Source organism: Haematobia irritans, chromosome 5 (assembly GCF_050003625.1).
Source record: "Haematobia irritans isolate KBUSLIRL chromosome 5, ASM5000362v1, whole genome shotgun sequence".
Classification (NCBI taxonomy): Eukaryota; Metazoa; Arthropoda; class Insecta; order Diptera; family Muscidae; genus Haematobia; species Haematobia irritans.
The window spans coordinates 131,522,471-131,537,563 of NC_134401.1; the positions used below are offsets into that span (position 1 = coordinate 131,522,471).

General features: G+C 36.8%; 1 protein-coding gene across 2 annotated transcripts in view; it reads right to left on the reverse strand.

Annotated features, from left to right (window-relative positions):
* conu (Rho GTPase-activating protein conundrum) overlaps positions 1-15,093 on the reverse strand; it is a 372,761-nt gene that overhangs the window by 3,881 nt on the left and 353,787 nt on the right. Inside the window, exons 1-7 of one of the 2 annotated variants that reach the window (XM_075313923.1) lie at positions 6,869-7,005; positions 6,581-6,751; positions 6,393-6,481; positions 2,536-2,814; positions 2,215-2,467; positions 1,803-2,147; positions 1,221-1,739 (exon numbers count right to left, since the gene is read on the reverse strand). In XM_075313923.1, the coding sequence (XP_075170038.1) occupies positions 1,221-1,739; positions 1,803-2,147; positions 2,215-2,467; positions 2,536-2,814; positions 6,393-6,481; positions 6,581-6,751; positions 6,869-6,919 (1,707 nt within the window). In that variant the 5' untranslated portion in view covers positions 6,920-7,005. Of the gene's footprint in view, positions 1-1,220; positions 1,740-1,802; positions 2,148-2,214; positions 2,468-2,535; positions 2,815-6,392; positions 6,482-6,580; positions 6,752-6,868; positions 7,006-15,093 lie in introns of those variants that run through there. The other variant, XM_075313922.1, reaches the window with a different exon arrangement.

Below are 15,093 nucleotides of genomic sequence, written 5' to 3' on the forward strand. Positions count from 1 at the left end.
TTTGACAAAAAATTATGTAGAAATAAAATTTTGACAAAATTTTCTATAGAAATAAAGTTTTGACAAAATTTTCTATAGAAATAAAATTTTGACAAAATTTTCTATAGAAATAAAGTTTTGACATTTTCTATAGAAATAGAATTTTGAGAAAATTTTCTATAGAAATACAATTTTGACAAAATTTTCTATAGAAATAAAATTTGGAGACAATTTTCGATAGAAATAACATTTTGAGAAAATTTTCTATATGAAATAAAATTTTCTATATGAAACAAAATTTTGACAAAATTTTCTATACAAATAAAAATTTGACAAAATTTTCTATAGAAATAAAATTTTGACAAAATTTTCTATAGAAATAAAATTCTGAAAAAAATTTCTATAGAAATAAAATTTTGACAAAATTTTCTATATAAATAAAATTTTGACAAAATTTTCTATAGAAATAAAATTTTGACAAAATTTTAGATAGAAATGAAATTCTAAAAAAATTTTTCGATAGAAATAAAATTTTGACAAAATTTTCTATAGAAATAAAATTTTGACAAAATTTTCCATAAAAATAAAATTTTGACAAATTTTTCTATAGAAAAAATTTTGAAAATTTTTTTTTTGTCAAAATTTTATTTCTATAGAAATAAAATTCTAAAAAATTTTTCGATAGAAATATAATTTGACAAAATTTTCTATAGAAATATAATTTTGACTAAATTTTGTATAGAAATAAAATGTTGACAAAATTTTCTATGGAAATAAAATTTTGACAAAATCTTCTATAGAAATAAAATTTTGACAACATTTTCTACAGAAAAAAAAAAATTGCCAGATTTATTTTTGAGCGTGCTTCCTCTTTTTTTCATTTGTTTTGTTTTGTTATTGTTGGTTTTATTCTTTAATCATTGTTGTTGTTTTTGATTTCAGCTTAAAACCATGCATTGACTAAACTGCAAGTGTAGCTTTCACAAAATTTTCTATAGAAATAAAATTTTGACAAAATTCTCTATAGAAATACAATTCTGCCAAATTATAAAAATAAAATTTTTACAAAAATATGATCAAAAGCTTCAACATAATTTTTTTTAAATTTATTGAATCTAACCAATAGCTTAGTCTGTTTCAGGTATAGCCAAGAGAATTATCAAAAAGGAATTCATGTCATTGATTTGAAATCATGATATGACAATTGATTCATCTCACCACAAAAAATGTTTGGAACCTACCTGTCTTTTATTCGATGCTTTGGACTCTTCTATCAGATTATTTGGCACTTGAAATAGTGTTTCGTTTCGTGTTATCAGCACATTTGTGAGTCGACAACATTGAGCTGCCATCTTCACTTGATCCTCTATGCTATTCTTATCGATGGGATGTACAAAGCGTGGTGGAAAGAATGATGGGGCAATTATAGTGGCCACATTGTGCAAATTCATTTTATTCAAATCCTTTTGATCGATCACATAGTTGAGGAAACGCAATAGAGAACGCAACGTATTGCGATTCTCATGCGGCAACATTTGGCAAATGATGGCCAAAGCTTTGGCTTGATCTGTGGGCGGGAGAGCATGACACTGATAGAACAACTGGATGAGTTCGTTGGTTAATAAAGGCTGGGGTAATTCTCGAAGCCAACGTTTGAGTAGAGCACTCAAATCGTGTACACTAGCCGAGCTCAAAAGTTGTTGGAATTTTTTTGGTTTTTGATAGAAACTCGATTCAAGTTCTTGATATAGTAATTCAGTCTGGAATGGGAAATGGAACAGTTAACGCATATGGCTAAAATAGAAAATTTGTAAATCACTAACCTTTTGTTTATGTCCAGCGACACGTAGAATACCTTCTTCACGGGCACCGCGTTTTGTCAATTCATCCAATAATCCCTCTAGAAATAAAGGCACCAATGTTGAATCTGTTCCCGTAATCTGTTGATCACGTCTGATTAGAGCATTTAAAGAGACGCCAAATAGTTTGCCCTCCTCCTTGCGGCGGCGTTTAACAGGTTTCCGTTTATCCAATTGGACATGATTGCGATCGAATATCGAAGCTAATTCCAACCAGAATAAAGGTTGTAAACGCTTCAATTCCGTCTCATTTATGGTATCAATGTCGGAGTAAAATTCCAATGATAAATCACTGCTATCGACAGTATCCTGAAAAAAAATGAAGGGAATTTTGATGATTTCCTTCTTATAGTTCTTTTATCAATCATCAACTTACCACTCCATCTTGACTAGAGGTCTCACGGCACATACTCTCAAAACTTATACCATCCCGGGACGAGGGTGAATTCTGTACACTTTGTGGTGGTGTATCCAAATGGATTTTATTTAAAATCTTTTGTGGCGATGATTCCGGTGATGAGGAATTCGATAGTCTATTGTGATTCGAAAGACATTCATCACTAGAATCACCGGAAGATGTATTATTATCACTTTGAGAATCTTGGGTCATCATTTCACCACGAGCTCGTCTAGACGAAAAAAAGAGAATCAAAGTGAGAAGTGTTCATGTTTGGTGGAACTGACAATTTCTACTTACCCCACTGAACATGATGGATCTGATCCCGAACGATTTCTATTCCTTGGTATATGTATGGTTCCAATTCGAGAAAATCCCAATAGTTCAATACCTTCGGCCGAATACATGGGTATATCACAGCGTACATGATTGCCACGGAAGATATCGGTAGAACCTTTAAGGGGAGCACTTGGAGTACGGCGTAATTTTTGTTTTAGACTTTTACCCGAAAACAAAGGCGAATGCCCATTTCCATTTTCTGTCGTATTGTTATGATCAAATATGCTGACAAAACTGGGTCTAAAAAACAAACGAGACAATGTCAAAAGCATTATTAGTAAATTAAAAAAAAATAATAATAATAATTTGTGATTGACTAAAAAGGCAAGGCTTGCTAAAATTTCTTTAAAAGATATGTACATATAATAGGCTTAGAGAATCTAGAAGGTCCTTTTTTCAAGCGACTATACTATTGGTATTTTTGCAGTGAGTGCAGGCAGATATAACGCCTGAAAGTATGCAAAGATTTCCAGCGACTATACTTTTTTCAAGCGACTATACTATTGGTATTTTTTTGCAGTGAGTGCAGGCAGATATAACGCCTGAAAGTATGCAAAGATTTCAAAATTTTTTTACAGTAGTCCTCTTTAAAGGCCCTCTTTTTATAGTCCATTTTAAGGAGTGAAATTGAGGTCAAATAATTGAGAATTTTATATAAATTGAAGTCGGAAAATATATAGCTGTTCCAGAAACTTTTCAATTTAGATCCTCACTAAAATAACATTTAAATTCCAATTTAATATTCAGGAGATTAACCCGTTATATAAACATGTTCCATGTCCCGAATCACCTCTTCACCGACATGGTTAACTATTTGCCTAGTAAAGGCAGGACAGTGACAATGGTAGTGTTCCAAAGTCTCATCATCCTCATAACACGCTCTACATGCATAATTCTCTGCTGCTCCTATTCGGCGCAGATGTACTCTCAATTTTAGGTGCCCGGGCAATATTCTCACGGCCTTCATAACTATCGCCCAACTCTCCCTTGAATAGTTTTCTAGTCAACATAGTATTTTCGTCGCCCTTCCACATCGCTTACTGTGTTAATTCAGTTAACTTGGACGGTATTGCTTCTATTGGCTCTGCGTTCTGTAAGTTCACTTCCCTATGTGTCTTTGCTCTTATAGTCAGTAACGGCCCATGTTTCAAAGTTGGGCCGGGTCCCGAAGTTATTAACTCTTCACCGATATGATTAACTCTTTGCCTAGTAAAGGCAGGACCGTGCCAATGGTAGTGCTCCAAGGTCTCATCATCATCATCATAACACGCCCTACATGCTCCATCCTCTGCAGCTCCTATTTTGGAGTAGATGTGCTCTCATTTCTAGGTGGCCGGCCAATATTTCCACGATCTTCCTGACTGTCGTCCAACTCTTCCTTGAATAGTTTTCCTGTCTTTCTCTTATCTGGGTCACCCCATAGTGTATATTCGAAACCCTTCCAACCTTTGCATTAGTCCACATCACTTTATATGTCTCTAGAGCCTAGACATCTAATAACACAGTCACCTCTATTGGCTTTGCGTTATATAAGTTTACTTCCCTATGTGTCCTAGGTCTTATCGTCAGTTAATTTGTCTTTAGGTGTCCTTATATTCCGGCATGTCCCGGCACCCATATGATGCTGATTCTGACGTATTCTGTGTACTCGTTGATCAAGCTTTTCCATGCATTCCAATAAGGATCGCGATCGAATCGTAATCTCTGCTATTACCTTCAGTGCTCTCCGGCAATCTTTGAAAATCTTAACGTTTTGTGGTCTGGTATTATTTCCGAGCCGTTTAAAACATACTGTTATGACACGCACTTCTGCCTGCAGGGTGGTACTATGATCTAGTAATCAGAATAGGATCTTTGTGCCCGAGTCCTGCACTCTCATCCATCTTTGATTCATTTCCCTCTGGTATCTTTTCTGGATCACTTCCTCCCAAGACCATCTTAATGGCTTCAGAATGTCACACTCGGCCGCTAAGGCCACCTCAGGTCTACGATCATGGATTATTGCAGACCTGGTGTTATTTCCGAGCCATTTAAGCCATTCCGTTATGGCACGCACTTCTGCCTGCAGCATTTTGCTGTGATCTAGTAATAGCAATAGGATCTCGGTGGTTGCGTCCTCTCCTCTCACCCATCTTCGATCCATTTCCCTCTGGTAGCTGTTCTGAGTCACATTCTCCCAAGGTAATCTTACTGACATCAGAATGCCACACTCGGCAGCTATGGCCACCTCAGATATACGATCCGTAGTACAATGGTTAGCATGCCCACCTTGCATACACAAGGTCGTGGGTTCGATTCCTGCTTCGACCGAACACCAAAAAGTTTTTCAGCGGTGGATTATCCCACCTCTGTAATGCTGGTGACATTTCTAAGGGTTTCAAAGCTTCTCTATGTGGTTTCACTGCAATGTGGAACGCCGTTCGGACTCGGCTATAAAAAGGAGGTCCCTTGTCATTGAGCTTAACATGGAATCGGGCAGCACTCAGTGATAAGAGAGAAGATCACCAATGTGGTATCACAATGGACTGAATAGTCTAAGTGAGCCGGATACATCGGGCTGCCACCTAACCTAACCTATACGATCATGGATTATTGCAGCATCCGCCATTACTCCAACCGTCTACCTCGTTGTCCTTCGAAGGTTCGTCATGTTTTGTGTTTCCGTCCATTCTCCCAACATCTTCAATCTTATCGCTTTCTTGGCGTCTTCGCTTTTGATCTGAACATCTATACGACTTAAGTTCAGTATCGTCTCTAATACTCTGGTTTACCTGGTCTTATGCCAAGACAACACGTCCGTTAGACTCGTTGTAAAATATTTATGTTGCAATTCCTCTCTATCGATGCGTACCGGACTATCGACACATATGTCAGGATTAGCCTAATATTACGCTCTTATATATCCAGAGCGTCACCTTTCGATTCAGGATCTCGGTGTCTGGGTCCTCTGCTCTCACCCATCATCGATCCATTTCCCTCTGGTATCTGTTCTGTATCCCATTGTCCCAAGACCATCAGAATATCACACTCGGAAGCTATGACCACCTCAGGTATACGGTCATGGATTGTCGCAGCATCCGCCATCACACCCACTGTATCTCCTATTATCCGCAACCATTGCGGCTACGCTTTTGATCTGAACAAGTAACGTCTCTCTGATCGATGTGGTCTTCATTTCCGTGGTCTTATGCCAAGACAACACGTCCGTTGGAGCCGTTTTAAAATTTCAATGTTGAACTTCCTCTTCATCGATGCGCACCGGACTATCGACGGTGCGCCTATGTCAAGATTGGCCTAATTACGCTCTCAAATATCCAGAGCGTCACCTTTGGATTCATGCCCCATTTAGAGCTCACCGCATTACTGCACAGTGTCCAACATGTTGCACTTTCTCAGACCTCTCTTTGATGTGACTCTTCCAATTCAGTTTCCTGGATAAGGTTATTCCTAAGTACATACTTTATTTTATCAGACACTGGTATCATTTTTCCCAAAAAATTCGGTTCGATATATGGGAAAATTTTAGCCCCTCTAGTGAATACGCATAATTCTTAATTCAGGCCCCTTGAGAGCCACCGTGGTGCAATGCTTAGCATGGATTTCAAAATGATTTTATCTATCTGATTTTCACAAAACCAAAAATATTTGTTTAGCGGAAAAATCTTAGAAATTTACTCTTGCTTAGAAAATGTTAAAATTTCCCTTGTTGTTTTTCTATTAGTATAAAATCTATTGTTTTTCTAAGTCAAAGACTAACCTCTTAAGCAAATATGTATGAAATATGAATATGAAAAAGTTGCTTTAATTTAAATACTTACATGGATGTATTGCCCCAAACTTCATCACCTGGTATGGAGTCCAGAGAATCTGGTGTAGCACTTCGTGATCTAGTACCAGTACTTGATTCCTAAATAATAAAACATAAAACAAGTTAATAAATAAAAATTCTATCAAAAATCATCAAAAATGCAAATTATTGTTAGTACTACGAAATACTTCAACTTACATCAAAGTCTCGAAAAACATCTCTGATATCGGGTTTACGTTTCTGGCGATTCTTGGTGCGACCTCGGACCGTTTGATTTAGAGTGCGTACTCTTTGTTTGATGGCATCGGCATGAGGTTTAGACAAAGAAGCTAAAATCGGTTCCAATTCAGAGGTTCTCAATTCAAGACCCTACAATCAAATTAAGAATAAAACAACAAAAAGGATAGAAATACATTAGAAGAAGGAAATCTACATACATAGTTATGGTTATAGGAAGAGAAAATTCCTTTATATTACAAATCTTACAAGAAAAAAATAGATCAAAGTTTTCCAAACTTTTCCCTTGGCAAATGTCATTGTCTTGCAAAATGGTCTTGACCGTTTCGTCGTTGTTACCAAAAAAAAAAAAAACTTTGCTTCTTTTCTTTATTTCTTTCTTTCTGCATTTGCCTCTTGGGAGTCATTCAACTTTATTTTCGTGCAGCCTATCCCCAGCCATGGCAAATTTACAACTGTCATTTTCTACAAAATTATTGAAATTGTTTGGCGATTATTTTACATTTCATTTTTATTTGGAGTCATGTCATTTAGTTTCAATTTTCTTTGGTTTGTCTACTCCAAATACTCCTCCTTTGTCGTCGCATACTACACAATTGTGCAATTCTTCAAATTTTATGTACACAGAAAAAAAATTTCGTGGACACATATTTATATCTTATCAGTGTGAAAGAGAACTGAGGAATGCAGATTATTATTAGGGTTGGTAGTAACATAATAAAAAAAAAATATCTAGGTTTGGTTAGGTTAGATGTAGTGGCAGCCTGTTATTCCAGGCTCGATTATGTTATGGTTACACAAGGTAAATATTTGACCAAAATGAGTTTCAAATTTTTTTTTTGCAGGAGCACTTTGGAAATATTTGGATAGAGTAGAAGTGGAAATTGCTCCTATCGTGATATTATATACCCAATATGAGCTAAACATTGTTCCTAGTTTCACTGTGGTGAAAATTTTTGTTTTTGTATACTTTTTTGGATGTTACTCCTTTAGCTAAAAGGGCCTATCGCATTGATGTAAATAAAATAATTTAATTTACATGGAAACATGTAATTAACGGACGAATTTGCAGATTAAAAAGTTGTAGCCATCTATTCTAGATTCAATGGCGTCATTTCTGTATAATTGTCAAAATCTATAGCATTCCTCAGGATTTAGGATTAAATTGGGATTGGCATAAAACTACTAAATATAAAGGGTGGTTAAATTGTAAGGGCCGATGTGGAATGTGAACCACACCTAAACGCCAAGTTTTTTTCCGAATTTTATTTGACATTTCTCTATTTCAGACTTACTCAATTTGAACCATGGAGAGATACACAATCCAACAACGTGTTAAATGGTTCCAAGAAATGGCAACAGTGGATGGTCAATTTTCGAAGAAAATCATCTTCAGTGATGAGGCACATTTTCACCTCAGTGGATTCGTCAATCAACAGAATTGCCGCATTTGGGCGAATGAGAATCCAAGAGTGATTGTCGAAAAACCAATGAACCCACAAAGAGTGACTGTTTGGTGCGGTTTATGGGCTGGCGGCATCATCGGGCCGTATTTTTTCCAAAATGAGGCCGGTCAGGCAGTTACTGTGAATGGTGTTCGCTATCGTGAGATGATAACGAACTTTTTATGGCCCGAATTGGAAGATATGGATGTGGACGATATGTGGTTTCAGCAGGACGGTGCCACTTGCCACACAGCTAACGAAGCAATGGCTCTTTTGCGCAACAAATTCAATGGCCGTGTTATCTCACGTAATGGCGATGTCAATTGGCCGCCAAGATCATGTGATTTGACACCGTTGGACTTTTTTCTTTGGGGTTATTTGTAAGGAAAGGTGTACCTCGATAAGCCAGCAACAATTCAAGAGCTAAAGGATGAGATAATTCGGTACATTAACGGCATAGAACCTCCATTATGCCTCAGCGTCATCGAAAATTTGGACCAACGGATGAAGGTGTGCCACCGAGGTCGCGGCGCCCATTTGGCCGATATTTTGTTCCATACATAATTGAGTAATACCAATATATCATAATAAAATAAAATTACAATAATTTCCTAAATAGTTTGTGTTTTATTCAAAATCAACATCAGCCCTTTTTTTTACTAAACCTACTAAACCACCCTTTATTAGGGTGGTTCGTCAAGAATATGGGTTTAAAACCCAACTGTTTAGACTCTTATTTTGTGTTTAATCGCTTTAGGGAAAACAACAATAAAAGAAAGTTGAAGAAGAGCAAATCCAGAGCTCACTCGATGGAGCATTTCAAAGTTGAAGAAGAGCAAATCGAGATCTCACGCATTGCTTAGTTCTGCTAGACAAATTTCTCAATGAATCAAAGATCAACTAAGACGGTTCGATGGCTACCATAAACGATGGTTTTTGATTAGTCATGTTAAGTTACCCTAAAAAGGGCTACCACCACGGACAAAGTGAAAAAAAACTCCATCTTGCATTGGCAGACCACCAATATAGTTGAGATAGCAGTCAATTCAAAAGATCGCTTGGGTCGTATTCTGAAAATAAGCGGGTATAAGAAAGGTTCGACGCTAGGTAACGTGGAGCCACCGTGGTGCAATGGTTAGCATGCCCGCCTTGCATACACAAGGTCGTGGGTTCGATTCCTGCTTCGACCGAACAAAGTTTTTCACCGGTGGATTATCCCACCTCAGTAATGCTGGTGACATTTCTGAGGGTTTCAAAGCATCTCTAAGTGGTTTCACAGCAATGTGGAACGCCGTTCGGACTCGGCTATAAAAAGGAGGTCCCTTGTATGGAGCTTAACATGCTTAATCGGGCAGCACTCAGTGATAAGAGAGAAGTTCACCAATGTGTTATCACAATGGACTGAATAGTCTATATGAGCCTGATACATCAGGCTGCAACCTAACCTAACCTAGGTAACGTGTTGGCTCTCTTCAGACAATCCTGTGCAATCCTCAAATGTTTGCAGAGCAGAGTCAGAGGCTGTTCAACGCCGTTATAGTCGACGATACATGGATTCACTGGAGTACACCAAACGCCAAGTAAGAGTCAAATCGGTGGCCTGAACCTGGATAGCATGCTTCGGGCAAGGTGAAGGCTACCCCATTGATCTTTTTCAGGGATTCATAGGCTGTGACCCACAGTAACTAACTGGAGAATAGTAAAACAGGCCTATTCGAAGCGGAATTTAAGAAGGCCGCCGTGGTGCAATGGTTAGCACATCAGTCTGACGTAAAAAGGGTACTGGGTTCAATCCCAGTATCAGACAAACATCAAAAATTTTTTCAGAGGTGGTTTATCCCCTCTCGGTAATGTTTGGGATATTTTTGAGTGCTTCAAGGCTTCTCTAAGAGTTTTCGCCAAAATATGAAATACAGTTCACGCATAGAAAAAAATCATGAACAGCGTGCACGTTTCAAAACGATCCGTTCATGAAAATAAATCAAAACACATTAGTATCAAACGGAGAACAGACGGTGTCAGTTTGACAACGATAAAATGACAACATGCGTTGTAAAAACAACAACCAGGATTCATGACCTGAAAACGTAATGGTTACGAATTTATAAAAAAAAAATCAGCTATCGTGACCCGAACCTGTATTGTCTGCCCCATACGCGTTAGCACATTGCATCACAGATGGACTTGCAATAAAAACGTCTAACGAATATTTGAAGACTTTTCATGGGCAAAGAAAAACGAAAGCCGTTCATGAAATCGAGAACGCTAGTGGGCGAAACCGTTTTTGATTTGTTGTGATCGTTTCCGTTACATTTTGTTACCGTCCGTTCACGATTTTGGAGCGTAATTTTTTTATTAATGTTTGGACACGGCTATAAAAAATACGTCCCTTGTCATTGAGCTAAACATTGAATTAAACTGCACTCAGTAATAAGATGAAAGTTCTCCACTTTGGTTTCACAACAGAGTGAATAGTGTAAGTGAGCCTAAAATAACGGATTGCCATTGTAGAAAAGCTAACCTAAAGGTCACAAAGCGAATCGTCAATATTTAAAAAAGAAAACTTTGTTCCTCTTTATTCCATGGCATATAAAAGAATACAAATTGAGCATTTGAAACGGACAGAGGATTTTATTATTAGGGGGGCTCAAGGGCTAATATTTAATTTTGCTCAGCTTTGCTAAGACTCTTTTCTTTTCGTGAGGATTCGGGAATACATATTGCTCATTTGGACAGTATATCCCGCAAATATACACACAAAAAAATATTTTTCTGATTCAATCACGAAATTAATTGATCCAATTAATTTTTTAATTGAAATGTCTTCAATCACGAAAATGATAGTATCAATCACAGTTTTAATTGGGCATAGAAAAAATCCTTGATTAAAAAATTAATTGATGTCATTAGCAATTTTCAATTAATTTTTTAATTGATTCAATTAAAAATTTAATTGATTTTGAATGCAAACCCCAATTAATTTTTTATTTAAAATGGTAACTATTTTCAAGTACTTTCTGAATTGGCTTTGAGTTTTTATTTTGATTAAGCAATGTTTATCACTTTTTTAACTGACTTAGTCTTCTGAATTTAATTAACATTTTCAATCATTGACTTAATTAATCGAATGTTTCTATCTTGATTAAAAAGTTAATTGTATCAATTAATTTATTAATTGAAAAAACATTCAACTTCAATTAACTTTTTAATTGGAAATATTCTGGTGATATTTGTTTCTGTGTAGAAATGATTGAGATGCTTCACATTTATATTGATCTACCACCCAGTTTTATTACTGATTACAAGTAAATTTTCGTTCATAAATATACGATGAACGAAATCCTATTTGGAAGACCATCACAGGTTTCCTGGCGTTGTATTTCGATATCTCGATGATATTGGACCTCGCAAGCTGGTATGATATAAATTTTATATTTATTATTATTTTCTACGGAGCCCTTTTCTTTACTATTATTATTATTATTTTTTTTTTTTGTCATCAAAAGTTATAAAAAATTGTTTGTGGAGTATTATGAGGAATTATAATTTAAATTGGGGTTTTAGGGGGACAAAACCACTTCTATTTGTGGAAAAGAGCCAGAAAAATACTAGCAACTCTGATATTTTTCAATATGTTTAATTTTACCATTTATGTGGCTGGAGAAGGTTAGGTTAGGTGGCAGCCCCATGTATCAGGCTCACTTAGACTATTCAGTTCATTGTGATACCACATTGGTGAACTTCTCTCTTATCACTGAGTGCTGCCCGATTTCATGTTAAGCTCAATGAAAAGGGACCTCCTTTTTATAGCCCAGTCCGAACGTCGTTCTACATTGCAGTGAAACCACTTAGAGAAGCTTTGAAACCCTCAGAAATGTCACCAGCATTACTGAGGTGGGATAATCCACCGCTGAAAAACTTTTTGGTGTTCGGTCGAAGCAGGAATCGAACCCACGACCTTGTGTATGCAAGGCGGGCATGCTAACCATTGCACCACGGTGGCTCCCATGTGGCTGGAGAAGAATTTCTCATTTGAATTTTTATGTTTTTTTATTCAATAAAAACCTCCTATCAAATTTTGTTCAGTGCATATAGTTGTAAAATCATATTTATTGCATGGAATGAAATGAATTCCATTTGAGTATCTGGCCTTCCTCTTTCATATCATTAACTCAACCCTGCACACACACACACACACACCATTCGCCCCCTCTCATTGGCTTATAATACAGCCCGAGGTGAATCGAATATCATTATTTTTAACATGAAATCTCTAATTCGTTAAAATTCACACTCATTCTATTGAATGGCAGTAGTGTCGTTGTTTTGGGTTATTTCTCTATCTGGATCAATGCAAAAATATTTATTTTTTTGTCAAAATTAATAAACAATGCCAATAAACAAGTATGCGGCTTTGTAGCAACCATTGTAGCTTTTCGTGTGCTCTGCCCGCACTATATGTCTCGATCGCCTAGTAATTTGAGTTTTTACAAAGTGTCAATTTTAATTATAATTGAGTCGAATATTCGTTCCATTTTAATGTCGTTCAAACACTTTGCTCGCTACTGGCAATGACATGCAGATATAATCGTCATAAAGTGAGATAATAGTATAACGCACACTAAAAGAGAGACGGATACCACATACAAGTAATTCAAATTTCTAATATACAGGGTGGCTAATATGTATTGCAACCATCTTCAAGTTGCCATCATTTATAAACCGCTCGTCTGGCAGCAGACATTTTTATTATTTACAAGTTTACAAAACGATTTCTATTGAATTTAGAAATAAAGTTATTCATGTTAGAATTCAATCGTGTTAGTGTGATTGCTTTATAAAGGGTGATTCTTTTGAGGTTAGGATTTTCATGCATTAGTATTTGACAGATCACGTGGGATTTCAGACATGGTGTCAAAGAGAAAGATGCTCAGTATGCTTTGACATTTCATCATGAATAGCCGAACGATCTGCCACAACGTCGAATTTTCAGTGAATGGGCCCTAGAAAAGTTGGCAGAAAATCCGCTTTTTTATCGACAAATTTTGTTCAGCGATGAGGCTCATTTCTGGTTGAATGGCTACGTAAATAAGCAAAATTGCCGCATTTGGAGTGAAGAGCAACCAGAAGCCGTTCAAGAACTGCCCATGCATCCCGAAAAATGCACTGTTTGGTGTGGCTTGTACGCTGGTGGAATCATTGGACCGTATTTTTTCAAAGATGCTGTTGGACGCAACGTTACGGTGAATGGCGATCGCTATCGTTCGATGCTAACAAACTTTTTGTTGCCAAAAATGGAAGAACTGAACTTGGTTGACATGTGGTTTCAACAAGATGGCGCTACATGCCACACAGCTCGCGATTCTATGGCCATTTTGAGGGAAAACTTCGGAGAACAATTCATCTCAAGAAATGGACCGGTAAGTTGGCCACCAAGATCATGCGATTTGACGCCTTTAGACTATTTTTTGTGGGGCTACGTCAAGTCTAAAGTCTACAGAAATAAGCCAGCAACTATTCCAGCTTTGGAAGACAACATTTCCGAAGAAATTCGGGCTATTCCGGCCGAAATGCTCGAAAAAGTTGCCCAAAATTGGACTTTCCGAATGGACCACCTAAGACGCAGCCGCGGTCAACATTTAAATGAAATTATCTTCAAAAAGTAAATGTCATGGACCAATCTAACGTTTCAAATAAAGAACCGATGAGATTTTGCAAATTTTATGCGTTTTTTTTTAAAAAAAAGTTATCAAGCTCTTAACAAATCACCCTTTATTTGGCTGAGAAACCAAAAGTGGCTATTGTTAGAGCCCTCCAGCACTTAAATGTGAACTATTGCTTGTTACTGTGATACTGGTGGTATTGCATCCCGTCGAAAAAGTGCACGAAAATACGATAACAACACGAGAAATGATTTGAGATGTGAGAGACAGATTTGATCGAAATTCACGCCGTATTGGTAAAAAAAAACCTGCTTGTGAACTGAACATATCTCGGGAACGGATGCAACACTAAACCATTGGATTGAAGCCATTGAAGTTCCAATAAGTACGAGAGTTCAGCGGTGCACAAAAAAGTGAGAGACCTGAAAGAGTCAAAGAGTGTCTTCGAAAGGTGCCATTTACCGAATTCGGTTTTCTCCAATGAGAAGTCATTCCAAATTGAGCAGTTTGTGAAAAATCAAATTTACATCTTCGATTGGCCGCTAGTACCCAAGCCCTGACAATGGTAATAATGGGAGTCGCTGTAACGGCCGATGGCTTCTCCACGCTCAAAATAAATCCCGAATTTAATCGAAAAAATATTCTACAGCTAGTATTGAATCGACATTCAAAAAGGACTCAGCACCATTGCACTCACTAAACCTAACCTAAGGCCACAAAAATCACAGGATCTCTATCCGTTGGACTTTTGCCCCTTTGGCATTTTGGGGGAGTTTGACACTAAAAAATACCAAACTGTCGATAATCTCCAGTCGGCACTTCGCCAGGAATGATCATAATTCGTTTCGAATGTAGCCAATAGTGTCAAAATAAGCAATTTTTGAACAGTTGGTTTTCGGTTTAACCGATTTTTTTTGTAACCAGTTTTCGGTTTTTTTTGCTCCAAACCGGCTAACCGCTTGAAACAGTAAAAATAATAATTACTAGCACAATTGAGAGAATTAACAATAGAATGAACGTTTAAAAACAACGGACTATTTCAGAAAAAGTGAATGCCGTGAAGGTGCTCCCTTTGGAGAAATATTCGTTTACTAAAAATTTTCTTTGGAAGCCAATAAAAAAAATTTGGAACAAGTTGGTTTTTCTCGGTTTTGAAAAACCCGATTTTTTTCCAAAACCGGTGTACGGTGTTTTTTGAAACAAATATGCGGCATAATCGGTTCAACCGGTTTTCATAAAAGCACGTAATTTGAAAAGGAAAATCTAATTTTATTGTCACAAAAAAAAATCAACGCAAAAAATAATTCGATAATTTATTCAAAGTTGAACACATTTTTATACCCTCCACCATAGGATGGGGGGTATT